The 17,988-nt window shown below is 34.9% G+C and overlaps 1 protein-coding gene, 1 long non-coding RNA gene and 1 pseudogene across 5 annotated transcripts; 2 read left to right on the top strand and 1 right to left on the bottom strand.

Annotated features, from left to right (window-relative positions):
- The first annotated feature begins 3,647 nt into the window (after positions 1-3,647).
- On the top strand, positions 3,648-8,304 carry LOC137242503 (uncharacterized). Of its 2 annotated transcripts, XR_010950265.1 has the most exons (4): positions 3,648-5,029; positions 5,106-5,295; positions 5,368-5,598; positions 7,882-8,304. It is a non-coding gene; the product is annotated as an uncharacterized lncRNA (long non-coding RNA). The 2 variants fall into 2 exon arrangements; XR_010950264.1 differs by having other exon boundaries at positions 3,648-5,295.
- A 2,838-nt stretch (positions 8,305-11,142) lies between these two features.
- Positions 11,143-14,846, bottom strand: LOC137240414 (uncharacterized). Of its 3 annotated transcripts, none has more exons than XM_067766644.1 (5): positions 13,082-14,846; positions 12,105-13,014; positions 11,821-12,006; positions 11,607-11,763; positions 11,143-11,544 (listed from the first exon to the last, which is right to left on the bottom strand). In XM_067766644.1, the coding sequence occupies exons 2-5, from the start codon at positions 12,174-12,176 to the stop codon at positions 11,420-11,422; spliced, it is 540 nt and encodes a 179-aa protein (XP_067622745.1). In that variant the 5' UTR covers positions 12,177-13,014; positions 13,082-14,846; the 3' UTR covers positions 11,143-11,419. The 3 variants fall into 3 exon arrangements, with proteins under 3 accessions (XP_067622745.1, XP_067622747.1, XP_067622748.1); XM_067766646.1 differs by having other exon boundaries at positions 12,105-12,478; positions 14,131-14,846; XM_067766647.1 differs by having other exon boundaries at positions 12,105-12,478; positions 14,369-14,846.
- Positions 12,970-14,532, top strand: LOC137241780 (transcription termination factor 4, mitochondrial-like; annotated as a pseudogene).
- Positions 14,847-17,988: the final 3,142 nt, after the last annotated feature.

Here is a 17,988-nt window from a genome sequence, read left to right as displayed (position 1 = left end):
ATGTGAATGTGCGAATTTTCACCGATCAGCTGCTGGTTGTGCTATTTGGTAAAATTTCAATGAGGAAGGTTTTATACATATATATTAACACATCCTGTAAGTAGGTTTAATTATTGAAAGACAATGTTTTATTTTCCTTTGAAATTATTGAAAACGAACACGTTTTATTGGCACACAATGCTGTGAAATTCCTTGCTGTTGGGATTTTTACTCAACCACATGTGACAAGTCCCAATTATTCATAACGTTGAGCTGTAAGGAATTTCAGCACAACGGCCAATACGCGATCAAAAATATCGAGAGAGGTGTCAAAGGACGCGTGTTAATTATCCGAAGGCGGAAAAGAAAATTTGTATCTCTGTCCGGAGATATTTGTAGTTGAAGTTGGCAATTTTCATGTGGTTGTTGTAATGTTGTTGTGCACTGAAAAAAATGTTGTATACAAAGGGATTTTGCACGCATTTAATTTTGATCCTACCCCATTGGTGGACCGGGCAGGGTAATTTTTTATAAGCGCAGCCGAAATCCGCCGACGCACAGTGTAACTTTTTTCACTTTTAGGATGCCAAAAGTCCAAAAAACAATGTTCTCCAAAATTGAAAAATGTTTTGACATGCAACAGATTAATAACCAACTGTTAAGAAAATGTATCCAAAGCAAAGTAAAAAACCCACTATCACCATGATAAGCATTATGAAACTTGGATAATTGAAACAAGTGTAAAAATAATTTCACAGTCCAAAATTTTTGACCAACTTTGTGGCCACGTGGTGGATTTTACGATAACTTTTTTGACTTCAAACTATTTTATTTAACATACTTGGGTAGTTAATAACAGCATTGGTAATACCTATATGACCCTACTTTATTTTCGTGTATTTTTTCTTGTATTTTATCTTAAATTTTTTGTCGCACTCCCTCCTAATACGGCTTCAGTACTGGTGTAAGTGTGTTAACTATATTTCAGAAAACTAACGAAATACAAGGAAAATACAATCAAAAGAAACGAGCCAGTTTGTATTTCGATAGGTTTTTTTGACATTCGGCCGTTTTTTCTTTATTTTTTTCTGACACATCAAAATTTTGTTTTTAGTTTGAAATTTGGTGCATAAAAACACAATTAAAATCAACTTTCTTCTGAAAAAAAAGTGAACCATTAGAGACCGAAATAATTTTCGCGTGTTATTTGCATTGTATTTATTTTTAAAAGTGTTAATGTAAAAATAATATGTAAAACATAAACAAAAACATGTCAAACTCACTAATTTTGGGGGAATAGTGGTCTCGCTTTTTCATGATAGAAATTGTTTTCGTGTTTTGAAGTTCCGACAAAGTTTTGTCAGTTTTTTTAGCTTGGAATCCAAGCAAAAATAAATTAGTGTCATATATGCTTTCAGCATCGTAGAAATTAAAAAAAAAATTTTTTCTGTTTTAGACAGCCACTAAAAGTTTGGTAAGCTAAGAAAATGTTTAGTTTCCAATCGAATAAAACTTGCCTGATTCCGCCCAATTATATTGAACGAAAACATACACATTAAAGGGAATTTCATATAGTTTCAGATAAAAGAAAAAAGCATTGCGAAATTTTGCGTTTGCCTTTGTAATCGCCAACTTAAGGTCTCTATGCCCTCGCTCACGTATGAAGGGCAGTGACCTAACAATGGAATGTTCTCAATTCATGTCTACTATACTAGATCCCAAAAAAGACAGTTATACTTGAAATGGTAAAAATCTAGAAAAAGGAAACTTGTGCACTGAATAGCCTTCATTATTTGTCATATGAGTTTTCCCATAGTTAACGAGTTGTGCACTTATCCCATCAACTTATGTTATGTATGCACGCCTACCTGAGGGTCGTCTATTATGGGTGATACTTCTAAGCACCCTACAAGACGGAGGTAACTAGTTCACCCACACTGTATGAATGTATGTATGTATGTTGCATGTTAGCAGAGGGGTTAGTGCGGTACAGGTATATTAAACGACATTTGTACAAATATGTGCAAATGTTTGTTGGTTTTGCCTTTGTTAACGATTTTGTAGTTTGGAAATTTTTTGATAAGTCAATATGAGTTTAGTTAGGTGTATGTACATATGTAGGTATATGAATGTGTTTCCATTTGTAATTTAGGTTGCATTTTGCTAAACTTGAAGAAATTGTATACTTACTACAAAACTTATAGGTAACCATTGAATTAAAATATTTTTTTTTATGGTTTGAATTTAATTATTATTTCGATAATAAAAATTTAACTTACATCTTAGCATAACGTATTAGATATAAATTTGAAGCGGAATTACGAAATTGCTACCAAAAAGCGACAACCAAAGACTGACAATATATCATATTAGAGAAAATTATAACTCACAATGAGCCAATTAGCTATTGCTAAGATTACCGATTTTGTATTACTAAACCTGAAAGTTTTAAATAGCTACAGCTAAATAAAGAAGCTAATAATAATAATAATAATAATAATAATCTATTGCTTCTTTTTTTAGCCAGCAGCAGATTTTTGAAATCCTTCACCCATCATTAATCTACGCGCGCGATGTGCTGTACCAAAAACATCATTTACCACTTTACTGAATTTACACAATCTAAAGTATCACAAATTTACACAATCTAAAGTATCACATAAAAATTCGAAAATAAAAAAAATTAATACTTACCTAAATTGGCAGTAGGAACTGCATTCTCCTTAAACCTTTTATTTGACGATACGGCTTCAGGCCTGAAGTGAAGGGAACAGAGAAAGTTCTCCTTCTTCTTCAGGCTTGAAATTTTTAAATTGTCCATCCATTTTCTTAATAGGTTGGGATCGGCCGGAAATGAAAAGAAAGTTAATGCTGGATCTGCCCTTGCATTTCTGCAGCACCCAGGAGCGGAGCGCTTCCTTAATGAAGGCATAGTTGAATGTTGTTAAAAGTTATTTTATTAATTTTTTTGATTTTCACAAATGTCACAATTTGTTCACAATTTAATTTTGTTCAAATGTATGTATGTATGTATTTTTTTGTTAATTTTTTTGATTTTCACAAATGGCACAATTTTTTCAGTTTAATTTTGTTCAAATGTATGTATGTATGTATTTTTTTGTTAATTTTTTTGATTTTCACAAATGTCACAATTTTTTCAGTTTAATTTTGTTCAAATTTATTTTAAAAAATTTTTTTTTTTGATTCTCACAATTTTCACAATTTTTCACAGCTTTTGATTTGCGCAGAAATATAAGATTTGCTTCTACTTCGAAGTTTTCTGTATATTAAATGTTCATTGGAATTTTACCAATTTTGGCGCAATTTTCTTCCGATAATTTCCATAAAATAAGAGGTTAATAACTTTATTGCTGGAATCCAAATACATATACATTTATATAATATTGTATAGATTTTAAAAACACATATACCATATATATATAATACATATAAAAATTTTGGAAAAACTTATACACTTGCATAATTCCTTTTAGATTTTTTTTTTATTTCTTTTTGAAATTATATACCACGATTTCAAACTTCACTTAACACTTTACAAAATTTTTCACAATTTTCTTAACTTTCTGCACATTTTTCCGAACTAATTTTGCTAAATTTTTTGTTTATATTTCCACTTATTTGCCTTTTGAGCATAAACAACACACACTTTTCACAACACAACACAATCTTCTTTTCACTCATTTAAGCTCAAATGAACAACTTCTTTTTTTGAAGATATCTTATTTTTATGGCAATATTTCACTTCACTTAACTTTTTTATCCTTTTTTACACAATTTCATAAACTTTTTACACAATTTTAATCACTTTTTTTTACTAATTTGCACAGAATATTTACGTGTTTTTATTTCTTCACTTTTTATCCTGTGCTTTTTTTACATTTTCATTTACACTGACATTTCACATTCTCACTCAATTTATGCTTCCAGCTCAAACACAATACTTTTTGCACAATTTCTTAGTTTTAAGCCAATATTTCACTTTACTTCACTTTTTTATCCTTTTTTACACAATTTAATTAACTTTTTACACAATTTTAATCACCTTTTTACTAATTGGAACAGAATATTTACCTGTTTTTATTTCTTCACTTCTTATCGTGTGGTTGTTTTTTTACACATTCATTTACACTGACATTTCACATTCTCACTCAATTTATGTTTTAGCTCAAACACAAAAATTTTTGCACAATTTCTTGATTTTAAGCTAATATTTCACTTCACTTCACTTTTTTATATCTTTTTACACAATTATATTAAATTTTTACACTATTTATTTGCCTTTTTTATTCACTTTTTACACTATTTTAACACAAAAACACAATATTAACTTTACACTCACTGAGTTAATTCTTCACTGCATTTTACCAAATCTTCGCGGACAGTAGTGTCAAAGAAGATAAATACAACAAGAGCCGTCACTCGTTATTTTGTGGCGAGTATATCGCTGGAAATTGAAAAAATTGATGCCGAATGTTTTCTGAGAGGGACATTTTTAATTGTCTCGCATTTATCCATGCCGTGTAGGCAACTGTGATTTTTGGAAAGAGAATTAAATAAATTAATTAAATACAGTCGAAAAATAAACACAAATACCCCACGAAAATGTATAGAAGACATTTATAAACATCTCGCCCAAAAAAAATGTAGCGACTACCTCTCAGTATACATCGAGTAAATGCCAAAAAAATAACGAGTGACTCCTCTTATTGTATTTATCCTCTTTGGTTTAGGCACTTCTAAATTAACCTGGCGCATTAACTAGAGGCAGCCAAGTCCTCTTGCCACCAATTGGAATTGGAACATTCGATTTCCAAAACTAAAAAAGGTAACGTTTTCAAGACAGTGCACAACCTAAACAAAGGTGGTATCAAAAGACGCGTGTCGAGATCCGTTTTTAGAATCAGAAAGTTGTATAGAAACGACGGGATGGCCTAGAAGGTTTCAGGTGGTCATACTAAATCGCTCCCGGGGAGTGTCCTTATCGCTACAACCAAAGCAACATTATTTGCTCTCTGCTTTTCATTCATACGTATGTGTATTTTTAAATAATAAAAAAAATTTTATATTATTCTAATATATATCATCTCTGCCGGGGTGCGATTCAGCTCAAGATATGCCAAAACAACAAGAAACCTACAATTAAATGCAGATTCACGTGTCATTTTCCAAGGATTTACCGGTAAACAAGGTACTTTCCACAACCAACATGCTTTGGAATACGGTAAAAAATTGGTTGGATGTATTTTCCCATAAAAGGGTGGAACTACGCATCTTGGTTTGCCAGTATTTGCTTCGGTAATTTATATTGATTTGTATTGATTAAAAATTGCAATAGTAGATAATGTAATGTGAATTAAAATTTAATAGGTACCCGAAGCAAAAAATGCAACTGATCCGCATGCAACTGTTGTTTATGTGCCGCCACCGGGAGCTGCTGCTGATATCATAGCAGTATTACAAGCACGACATTTCTTTGATTGGTTGCATAATCGAAATTGTGCCCTAACATGATATGGTTCGCGGTTAGCACGCTATGTTAAAGCAAAATAAATCTCGTCTAGTCAGGCCCGATTATCCAGGATCATCGCACCAGAAAGGGTAAGTAAATTGCCTACCATATTAAATATATAAACAACATGTATGAATTTGTTAGTGATAATTTGTCATGCTTTTGTTGATAATCAACTAAAGAAGGCAAATACCAAAGAGTTCGAAGTTCATGTAAATACCAAATTCCCTTAAATAGCGTTTGGAGAACAAAACCCATATGTATATATGCATACAACTGCATAGAAAGGGAGGGATTAATTAATTATGATTAGTAGATTTATAGGGTTTTATTATTTTCCCTGCGTCGCCGTTGCCATTACATTGCGTTAAGAGAGGACATCAACACCTTACCCACAACCAGTTAAAATTTTAGTAAATTTTTTCTCTTTTCAGTACTGATTCAAAACGTGGGAAGTTATATATGTAGCATTCCATGGAGAATGGTAAATTTTAGCAGACTTTCGCATTGCGGTCATTATTAACATTCAATCCCTAGAAGGTTCAATGTAGTCATATCAATAGGTCCGGAGATGGTCGGGTTAGTACCTCAATGGTGCTTGTTACCGGAAAGTAGATTGATAATTTATTGAGGATTGCACAGTGACTTGCACATCTCCTTCACAGCACCTCATCGTAGCCGACTTCTTTGATTAACCCTAGCAGAGTTCTTGGCTTGAGGGATTAAATGTGGGAATGCACTGGCCATGGTGAGCCCATAAACTTAGCCCTACGTTTTGAGATTGCTTCGTATTCTTGGAGGATATGGTCCGCCGTCTGCTGATCGATCACAAAATCGGAATGTGTTATTCGATAGTATGCCCACTTTCTGCATACGGCTGCTCAGCCTATAATGCCCTGTAAGAAAGCTCTTGGGATTCTTCGGTGATCTTTCGATAGGTCTATTATTGCCCCGTAGCGACTTGTGCTATAACTTCCTAACAGTAACTTAGATTGTCTCAAACCTGGCGTAGTGCTCCAGTGTTCTCTCTTTTCCCCTCTTCTCCTAATAAATACCCCTGTGAGCCAACTGACAGGAACGGCTCGGGATCGATGGATCATGTAGTCCCTGCCTCTCTTTCCGGGTTGTCCGCCTGCTCTTGTAGCACTGCTTCGCCCCATCCAATAGGTGCGACAGATCACAAATTGTCATCAATGTCCTCTAACGGGAGTCCAAGGAAACAGAAAGTTTCAACAGGGGTGGACCATAATGAGAGGAGTGTTAGAGGCGTTGATTCCACAATACAGCTAAAGAGATGGTTGGTGTCATGTGGGGACACATTATAAGCAGGACATATGTTTTGTATGTCGGGGTTGATTCTGGATAGGTAAGAGTTTAACCTGTTACAGTATCCAGATCGAAGTTGGGCTAGAGTGACACCCGTTTCCTTAGGGAGAGTGCGTTCCTACTCTGCTAGTTTTTTTCCTTGAGTACAGGATTCACCGGGCAATTCCTGGCATAGAGGTCGGATGCCTGTTTGTGGAGTTCACTCAGGACCTGCTTGTGTTTTTCAGCTTCATACGGCTGTGTTCTCAGGTGCCGTATTTTCTCATAATGTAATGAGGGCGTGAACAACAAGAAGCCACAAAAGATTTGTAAAAGTTACGAGGACGTCGGGTTTTGGGATCAAGCCCAGAGCAACCTGTTCGATGCAACCATCCCTTGCACGTGACACACTGAACAGAGTATGACCGTCCTAAAAAGATTCTTTTCCGGCAGATGCAGCAAAACCATTTCTCAGGACCGGGGTCAGGAGACGGGCCCGGATTGGATTCGATGCCTTCCCGGAGTAGGAGAATATGGAGCAGTCCTGCTGCAAGGAGCTGCTGGGAGGATGACAATTTGTGGGAGGGACGAAACATATCAGATGGGGTCACACTGAAATGACAGTCCTTGGTCGGGAAAAATCCCGAGTCGCTCCGGTACATAGAACCGACTGGCTTGGGAAGCGCATGACGTAGTCTTATCAATTCGTTCCCGGGTTACTCGGGGAAAGCAGTTTTAGCAGTACTTTGCCCGTTTCAATTTGCACATCCATTCAAAGAACTTCGCATAATGGATTAAACAGTCATCTGCATTTATTCGTTTTTGTTTTTGTAGCACGCCTAATTTACTATCTATTACCCCAACATCTACAATTATCCCTTGTTATAATCTTCGGGTACCCCCGCTACCGGAAGATGCCTTGGCATGGTGGAGGTTCACTTGAATTTACTTTACAGGTCCTGATTCTGGTTATCTGAAATCCCCTTGAGTATCTTGTATTTATTAAGCATTAAGCATTAAAAACTTATTATCTATCCTTACTGATATTCGTTTCTTTTTCATTCTAGGTAATTCGATTTGACGATGTGGGCATAGCAATATTCCAGCTGTGGCTGTAAGAAGAACGTACATTTGCTCAAACTACAAGAAAACTGCGACAACTGTCCCTCGGCCTTTTTAGTATCACATATAGGGCCCTACCACGCATATGATGGGAAAGGGTCAAGTTCAAAGGCTCAACATCACCTGCAAATCGACTTTGATAGCACGAAATGGGGCTGCATATATTCCGGTATCATATCTACAAAACTCATATCTGTGCAAACTGATACTAACAACACCACCCGCGCAGGAAAAATTGAGCACCATCAGTGTGAGCTTCGAAACTCAAAATGGTTTCAGAAAGGGCACGACTACGAATGAGTTTATGTCTTTACATATGTAGTTTTTACATATAAATATGCACATATGTAAGGTTTACTAGAAAATCAAGGAAATTATTTGTAAAAAACATTGTATACATAATTTATTCATAATTAAATATTATTTAAACAAAAGGGACGCGTTTCATTCATATAAAAAGCGAATTGGCAGAAGGTAACTGGTACGGGTAACCGATAGGCCAGTTACCCGTGTTGTTGTTGTTGCATATGTTTTGGTTAGCGATAACGAAAACATACCTAATGAAGTAACTTAAAAATGTAAATAACATCGAGCGAGAAAGAATGTCGAAAACACAATAGGTAAGAGCGAGAAAGCGAGTCACACGTACACTATTTTGAGAGAGCGCATGCGTTACCTTTTTCACGACAGCAATGTAAAAGTCATTAAGACGATAATTGGTGACCAAGTTATTGGTAACGATTAAGTAATCGATTAGGTAACGGGTACCTGTCTTGTAGGGCAATTGAGTACTTCGGGAATATACAGATGTATGTATATATAACATAAACCCAACCTAAAGCTCGCTCGGAGTTTGAGATCTTAGGCATAGTGTACAAGTACAAGTGTGTTGACTTATCTGTCAAGCATTCTGACAGGCACTCGCTGGATTCGGAATGACAGCGAATTCAAAATGGATACCATTACCGAATGCTCCGAATGATTGAAAAATTGAAAAAGTCCATACGATTGGTAGTCAAAAATGTTGTCGTTGAGACCAAAAATGCGACTCTAGACCTGAGATTTCCATCAGGTGAGCGAGGCTGTTTGTAGTTTTGACGTTTATCGCTTAGTGAACACACTTGGTATAGGTACACTATGATCTTAGGTAGATCTTTAAAACAAAGAAATGGGTAAGTATATTTTTGTTAAGCATTAGCAGGTATTATTTTCCCGTAAAACCCAGTTTCTTATTTTATGACCAGTGACATAATAAAACGCTTGGACTAAGACTACATAAATAGAGAACAAAGCTAAAAATGAACCATAACAAAGACGGACTGCATTGAAGTAAAACCAACTGCACTGTACCAAATTTTCCTGTATCATCAACTACCCAGCAAAAATGTGCCCGTAAATTGACTAGGAAAATGACTAACAGCTGTGTCGATGGAACACGTAAATCGCTAAGTAGCATTTGTACAGGGCAGCAGTAACATTTGTGACCAGTCCATTCCGTCGTACCTATTTATGTGATTGTCCATACTGCTCACACATATACGGTTTTAGGTTATCGAAAAGTAAACAAACTATAGTGCTGTACTGTTCTTACATTCACGTTCTGGCAATCATTTTTTGAGTTATATACCTGTAACTTTACGAGTATTTTTACGTTAATATGACCGTCTTTTGACTAGTGTTATGACCGTTTTTTTACTTGGATTATACTGCTATATAAATAAAATATTTCTTTAATTCAAATCTATTAACATTTCTTTTATTAAACATTTTTACAATATATTACATTATTTATAATAGTTGTAAATTATTAACTATAAGTCTTAAGGAATAGTTTTTCAGTCTTGTTGGTGACCCATAAATACAAATTTTATTGTATGCGATTGTATGCGATTGTATGCATACAAAGTTAAGGGAAACTTAAATAAATTAATTAATGATATAGAAAACAAAAGAAAAGAACTAACAGAACTATTTGTTGCAGTAAACCATCAAATCGTGAGTAGGCAATTCACAATTTGGGTAAGTTGACTTGTAATTCGCCAATTTTAATGCTATAACTTTTTTATTTTAGTTCAGAAAGCTGCAATTGCGGTTCGAAAGTTACAATTGAAGTTCAAAAATTTCAATTCAAGTTCAGAAAATTAAATTCAAGCTCAGAATTTCAATTTGTAGTTCAGAAAATTAAAATTGAAGTTCAGAATTTCTGTTTGTAGTTCAGAAAATTATAATTGAACTTGAATTGTTATTTTCTGAACTTCAGTTGTAATTTGCTGAACTGCAGTTGAAATTCCTGAGCTTCAATTATAATTTACTGAACTTCTATTGAAAATTGTGAACTTCAATTGTAATTATTTGAACTTCAATTGAAATTTCCGAGCTTTCAGAACTTCAATTGCAACTTTCAAATTTTTTTTACATAAAATGAACAATTTAACATTTTTTTGACAGTTAAATTGGTGAATAGCCTACCAGTGGTTTGAAACCACTTACATTCGTATTGGCGCTTCTCTATATCATTAATATAACAATATCTTTTTAATAATTCAATTAATACACAAATATAAATTTTTTCCCTTTACATTTTAGAACTGTGTACAAAAATATGTAATTTTACATATCACAACCTAAACCAAAAAGTATTTCAACTCATAATCAGAGAAGATTTGTGTTGAATGTTGATTTATACCACGAAAATAACAAAATTGGTAACAAAACCAGGCTAAACGATAACGTTAACTACCAAAAAAAAAGTTATTTCACGATGCTTTCATGGATCGATTTAAACTTAAATACCGATCTGAAATTTTTTTAAGTTTTCATATTTTTTAGTTTAAAATGCGATATATGCATTCTGTGGCATAATTTTAGATTGAATGTACTTCATGCAATTTTCTTTCTTCGTGATTTTGCAATAATAAACGTAGGTACTCATAGTAATTTTTTGTTTTGAATTATGTGATTACAATATTTATAAGGACTATTTAGTTGATGGTATTGGTACTGTCAGTTAAATTCATCAGCAATTATTTATATTCAAAATATTTTTTTGTTATACATCTATTTTATAAATTTTGGTTAAAAATTATTGACAAATTCGTTGCAATTAGATTGCTTTAAAAATCTTTGCAAATTTTGTGCGATTGTTGAATATTATTTTAATTAGAGCATAAAAAGCTTAGATTAGTAACGTAGGAAAAAACTTAGAATTATTTCAGTTAAGTTCATCACAAATATGTATATTCAAAATACTTATTTCTTATACATCTAGTTTATAAATTTTTGGTTAAAAATTATTGACAAATTCGTTGCAATTAAATTGCTTTAAAATTCTCTGCAAACTTTGGGCGATTGTTGAATATTATTTTAATTAGGCATAAAAACCTTAGAATAGGAACGTAGGAAAAAACTTAGAATTATTAGGTTCTTATATAGTTTTTAATCAAGATTATTTCAGTGTGTCTTGTTCGTTTGTTGTATGTAGGCTTATGCTGTTGCAGAGCTGGATTTATTGCTCAGATACCGCCTTTGTTTATGCCAGTTGTGGCTCAGCGTTAAACACCGTCTCATGCTGTCTTCGAAGTCGATCCTGCCTTGCAGTTTGAAAACGTCTAAATTAATAGGAATGGACAATGAAAATAATGACATTTTAAAACAATTTAAATTACACTACCAAAAAGTACGCTGTTCACGAGTTTCAGTTTAGATAAAGATCGTTTGCCATGTACTCCGTCCCAGTTAAAATTGAAAAGAACGTTGTCAGAGAAAAGTTTTCTCATTACTCCAATAATGTCTGATGATGCATCTTTCAGCATAAAGATATATGATTTCTAAATGAAAACCACCAATTTAAGTTATGAAATACAATTAAAAATATTCAAAAATACCATTGCTTCTTGATAATAATCTGAGTCCAACTTTTTCTCAATGTCATAAACTGAATCCAACGATGTTAGTGGCATAACGATAGAGAGCTCGGTGTGAGTATCATTTTCCATTTCTCCGCTGATACGGCATACTATTTTGTGCGTTTTCTTCCAATGTTGAGCCATGACTTCTGCCAATTCTGGAAGCTGAAATTATAGCATAAATAATAATTAAAGAGAATCAAGGTATTGCGGCTACAATTACTAGGGTTTCACAAATAACAGTTCAATATTTCACTATGCACCTTTTCTTCAATCTTAGTCAATCTAAATTCCAGGTCGATATGCTTCTGTAATATTGTTTGTAGTATCGCCATTATATTTTCGTTTGTTGTAGGGAATGTTCCTTCGTTGGTTAAGGAAGTAGCCGCATTATTCAAAACGGTACTCGTTGTATTAAGGAGGAGTGAAAGGACGCGCTGTGTTGTGCTACATCGATGATGTAGTCGTATCCCTAACGTAATCAGCTGTTTATTGTTACGACGGTAAACCAAAAACCAATTGGTTGGCTACGATATGTTTACGACCTTATCGGCACCAATAATTGATTGCATTGATTCTCATAAGGTTGGTCGAATCAGCTGTTATAAGGTTACCGATAAAGCACCAATGTCTGCAGCTTTAGTGACGCGATAAACGTAAAAAGCCAAAGCAAAGAGGATAAATTATGAAGAGACGTATGCTCAATGTTTTCTAAGAGGAAGTCGCTGTTTTTTTGGGCGAGATGTGCATAAAATGTCTTCTAACCATTTTCGTGGGGTACTTGCGTTTATTTTTCCGCCTGTATTTAATTAACTAATTAATTCTCTTTCCAAAAATCACAGTTGCATAAAGTATCTACACTGTAGGAATAAATGCGAGACAATTCAAAAATGTCCCTCTTTGAAAAAATTCGGCATATATTTTTTGATTTCTGGGAGTTACTCGCCACTCGTAGCAGACTGGTGGCTCTTATTTTATTTATCCTCTTTGCATTGTTGCTCAATACAAGTTTCCTGAAAGCGCCGATTGTGACGCAGCCATTTTGACGAGGCCATTTACAGTACGGCATCACATCACCGCAATCTGCTGTTCTATTTGTTTTGAACCGAGGTTCCTATAGCTTTCGTAATGTTGCGGAAATTTTTAACAAATTCCAATAAATATGTGCCGTTGCTTCACAGAAGACAGCAAGTAAGATTAAAATTAATGAGTTAATGAATATTTTTAATTTTGTTCATACATGACCAACAGCTATCAACACCAAGTACGGTGAGCACAGTGCTCGATGATGAAACACCATTGGATCAAGCGCACATAGACGAAGCTGTGAGAGTGAATCCTTTGTTGGCTAGAGTGTCCCGGCACAATGGCGTAATGCACATGAAACACTCATGAATCACGGTCTCAATACGAGCAATTTCCTGCGCATTGCAACCGGTAATCCGGAGGTGTTTGCACGTCCGACACAACGTCTAGTTGATGCAATGGAATTTTGGCGCAGCTTTCAATTCACCGAGAAGCTAATGTTTTTACTGCTAACAAAATATCCAGAACTTTTAGATGTGAACGAAAACATGCGTTTACGTAAACATATTGGTTATTTGAAATCATTTGCTGGCACTAGCAAAAATGTTTGGAAATTGTTAATGAATTGTCCGGATTTACTTGAACTGTCGGAGCGACGTGCCGAAGAAAAGGTGACGTACTTGAAAGAGGTAATGCGTGCGGAAATACCTGAAAAAATAAAATCAGAAGCGTTATCTAAGCCATTAGAGGAGATACGTTGCCGCCATGTCTTTCTTGAAAGACTGGGTCTATTCAAACCAAGACCACTTAAAGTAGATCCAGATGAGCCAACTAAGAATCCACTTTTATATCAAATAACCAATAAATCGGACAATGCATTTGCAACTAAGGTGTGCCATGTTACACTTGCTGAATTTGAAGCATTTAAAGACTTGTACGCACGGGAATTGAAACGAAAACAGGATGCTGAATACGAAGATGAGGATATGCAGCTAGTACGCGGGTATAAAAAGCATTGAAAAGCTCGTAGATATTTTTGTTAGTTACATGTTACATATATTAATTTAATTAAAAAAAAAACAATTGTTTTAAAATTCCGATGTGAATTTCTTATTCGAACAATTTGCACAAATTTGTTTTATCCTCTGCGTAAGTAACGCCCAATTGTCTACGAATTTGATCCTCAATATATTACAATGCCAAACTTTCTTTGTGATCAAGTAAATCACTTTGTGTTTTGTGCTCTAAAATGCAATGACGTACCTCTTCTGCTTCAAAACTCAGCGCTAAGCGATTGGGAAAATATGTTGATAAATCACTTTTTGTCAATGGAAATTCTTTTTCTTCACCATTTACATCTATAATTTTCACAGGACACCAATAGTATGGCACCTAGTTTCATTGAAAATTCCATAGCTCATATTAATTTATGTATAAACGTTTTTTATATGCACGAATTGAATTATTCACTGTAGATGCTACCAAAAATGCAATAACCTACATCCATTAAAAATCACTTGATTTTGGTTCCTTTGTGGAAAATATAAATGCAAATACCGTAGCGCACACAACACTTAATTTAAATTTAGTTTTTATTATATCCTAAATTATTTGTAAATAAATTTTTCTTACTCTGCTGTTGCGTTTCAAGCTGAAAATAACAAATGGTGGATTCGCATAAAATTTTTGTGACGTATTTGAGGGTACATAGCATGTAAGAAAAGGCAAGCATATATGTATCGGGCATTTCAATTAGGCCATCTCATTCTGCCATACTAATAATTGTGGAACAATGTGGGATATTTTGTTGTTGGTCGCCATCTTTGGTCACTAGATTTTTGCTGGGTAGTTACGGCTATTTCACGAAATGCACTCTTTGAAGTTTGGCTAAAAAGCAAAGATGGAGAAACGGACAAAGCCATACTAAACCATATTCTGAGTATAATTGGAAGAGATGTGGATCATTCAAAATTAAAAAAATACAACATCAAGCAATTGCCCTGGGGTCCGGAAGGTTTTTGGGGGCCCGGCAAGGAAAAGCATACATATTTTGTTGCTACAAAAAATTGTTTTAAAATTGAAAATCACTAAGCTAAAATCATAAGCGTCCAAACAAATACTATGGGGCATAGTCATAATCGAAATAAAATGTGATTTTAAGTTAGATAAACGGTTTTGACATAATTTTATAAGCTCTATCTGTTAAAAATGCTTTAACTAACAATATTTCCCTGGATGACTGCCGTGGGCAAGGGTATGATAATGGCATAATATGAGCGGTCATTACAAAGGAGCGCAGAGTAATATCCTGAGAGATAACTTCCTGGAAATATTTGCACCTTGTGCTTGTCATAGTTTAAAATTATGTGGAGCGCAAGCTGCTGAATGTTGTGTAGAAGTCATCACATTTTTCGGTATTATGCAGAAATTGTATAATATCTTTAGCGCAAGCCCTCAGAGATGGGAAATTCTCAAGGAAAAAACGAATTGCTCCTTGCACAGCATGTCACAAACATCTGCTCGTGTGGATAGTGTGAAACTTTTCGTAACTGACATTTCCCAAATATTGAAAGCTATTGATGAAATCAAGCTTTTGAATCTGAGTTCAGAACAGTAACGGTTTTGAAAGGTGTTGAAGCATATATGGGGAAATTTTGAGTGTATCCTCTTAGCCTCCATTTGGCTCAAAGTGTTGACGGTACTCAACCATCGAAATCTGGTACTGCAAGCTAGAAATGCCACACAGGACACAGAAAATATACGTTGCCTGATTGATGAGTTGAAGAAGTTAAGGGATCAATGGTCGATCATACTTCAAGAATGTAAGGTTCTGGCAGGGAGTATAGGAGTTGTGAATACCTTCGCAGAGAAAAGAAGGAAGATGAGAAAGCGCCAGTTAGATGAATTGCCTGGCATTTCACCTGAGTGTTATTCCGAAACTCAATTCAAACAGCAAGTTTTTAACGTTCTTTTGGACTGCTTGATTGGTAAGATGACAAGACGTTTCGAAGCCGTAAATGATATTGCGATTAATTTACGGAAGAAGAGCTCAGAGAAAAGGCAGCGGCATTCTGCACGATTTATGGCATCGATATTTTTACGGATCTAATAGATGAAATCATTCATCTCAAAGCCATCCACTTAGCAAATTTGGGATGTGACTCGCTGCCACCATTTCAACTTCTGAACAAATTTCATGACTTGAAGATGGAATTATTATTTCCTAACATCTTCATAGCAGTAAGAATATTTTGCACACTTCCAGTCAGTGTGGCTGAAGGGGAACGTTCTTTTAGTCTATTGTCGCGCGTGAAAAATTGTTTACGTTCTCTTGTGAGCCAAAATCGCTTGACAAGCCTTGGAACATTGGCGTTGGAATCCAGCCTTGCTCGCAGCATTAGTTTTGAATCGGTAGTTTCCATATTCGCAGACGCAAACGCGAACTGTCCCAGGGGCCCGGCTCGGCTCTCTGCGGCCCTGGTCCCAGGGCATATGGGAATAGATGGGAATGAAAAAGCAGATGAACTAGCTTGCGAATGAAGCTTGCTCGGTAGACACCCCAATTAGACTGGACGAGATTAAGCGAAGGCGAGAGGTGCACATGATCGACCAAGTGGAAAAGGCGTAGGTTCAAGCGCGAGGCTGTAAAGTGTCGAAGATTATGTCTAGGTCTTACAACCTTCGACTAACACAGTTGCTTCTATCATTAAAACGAGAGGACTGTAGATTCATGACTGGTATTCTGACTGGACACTGCCTTCTGACGTCACATGCCTTTAAATTAGGCTTGGTCAGTGATAGCAGATGTAGGAACTGTGTGCTGGAGGAGGAAACGATCGAGCACGTTCTGTGCTCATGCCCTGCGTTTGTCAGGCTAAGACTCCAGCTATTAGGACTGATACAGCAGTCAGATCTAGAAGCAGCAAGTGGCTTAAGTCCTAGGAAGCTTCTGGTATTTGCCAAGAGGACCGAGTTATTTTACAGCATAGGTCGTGGTTTTGATAGGGTTTTTCAGTTTGGTCGTTAAAACAAACTTCTGGTAACACTACGGGCTCATTCAGTCTATGCGAGGTCCTCATGGACCGGCCAGTTCAACCTAACCTTACCTAGCAGTCGACCCCTGTTCTAGACTATTATCAAAGTTTTTCTTTTGACTTGACATTCTTCTGCACGGCGAATTGGTTGAATTCGCTTTGCACCTGGCATGTATTTGCCTTGGCCTTAAGCATATATTACACTACTTTATTTTTGTTTGCATTCCAAACTAAAAAAACTGACGAAACTTTATCGGAACTTGAAAATACAAAAAAAATTTCTGTTATGAAAAAGCGAGAGCACTATCCCCTCATAATTAGTGAGTTTGACATGTTTTTGTTTATTTTTTACATTTTACTTTTACATTAACATTTTTAACAATAAAAAGAAATAACAACCGAAAATTATGTCGGTCTCTAATGGTTCATTTCTCACAAGAAATTTTAATTGTGTTTTTATGCACCAAATTTTCAAACTAAAAACAAAATTTTCATTTGTCAGAAAAAAATAAAGAAAAAACGGCCGAATGTCAAAAAACCTATCGAACTAGGTTGTATTTTTCTTGTATTTCGTTAGTTTTTCGAAATATTTATTTACTTATTTTATTTATTTATTTATCTACAGGACGCAGTCCTCACAGATAGGTAACAATTTGAAATACAAGAAAAATTAAAAATAACAAATTAGAATACAATTATATAATTACAAGAACAAAATACATAGAATTCAATATAACAGATGCAGCGCATTATATACATACATTATTTATTTACAGGTCAACGAATCAAATAAACAATTATACAAACCAAAAAGCAAACACTTAACTGAAAGTTATAGGCGCATAGTCAAAGTCAAAATAAAATAAGTTTTTTAATTTAGTTGCTTATTAAACTATTTTATGAGCTCGAGGCCAAAGGCCAATAATAATTTTAAAAAAAAATTTAGTTGCTTAATTAACGTACAGAGGTTAAAAAGATATTTATTACAGAGTTATAGGGGGTCGGAACCCATTCGATTTGACCTACGTGTTTAAGGTGGTAAGTAGATATTTTTTAATTCCGAATATCGAGTCGCAAGAGTCTAAGT

This window comes from Eurosta solidaginis, chromosome 2 (genome assembly GCF_040869045.1).
Source record: "Eurosta solidaginis isolate ZX-2024a chromosome 2, ASM4086904v1, whole genome shotgun sequence".
NCBI lineage: Eukaryota > Metazoa > Arthropoda > Insecta > Diptera > Tephritidae > Eurosta > Eurosta solidaginis.
This window is presented reverse-complemented; position numbering and strand designations above follow the sequence as displayed.

Excerpts from the sequence above, each read along its gene's own strand:
- LOC137240414 (XM_067766644.1), bottom strand. The coding sequence starts at position 12,176 with ATGGCGATACTACAAACAATATTACAGAAGCATATCGACCTGGAATTT. Across the intron at positions 11,764-11,820 it reads ATTATTATCAAGAAGCAATG|AAATCATATATCTTTATGCT; the intron begins GTATTTTTGAAT and ends GTTTTCATTTAG. Across the intron at positions 11,545-11,606 it reads CGTGAACAGCGTACTTTTTG|ACGTTTTCAAACTGCAAGGC; the intron begins GTAGTGTAATTT and ends CTATTAATTTAG.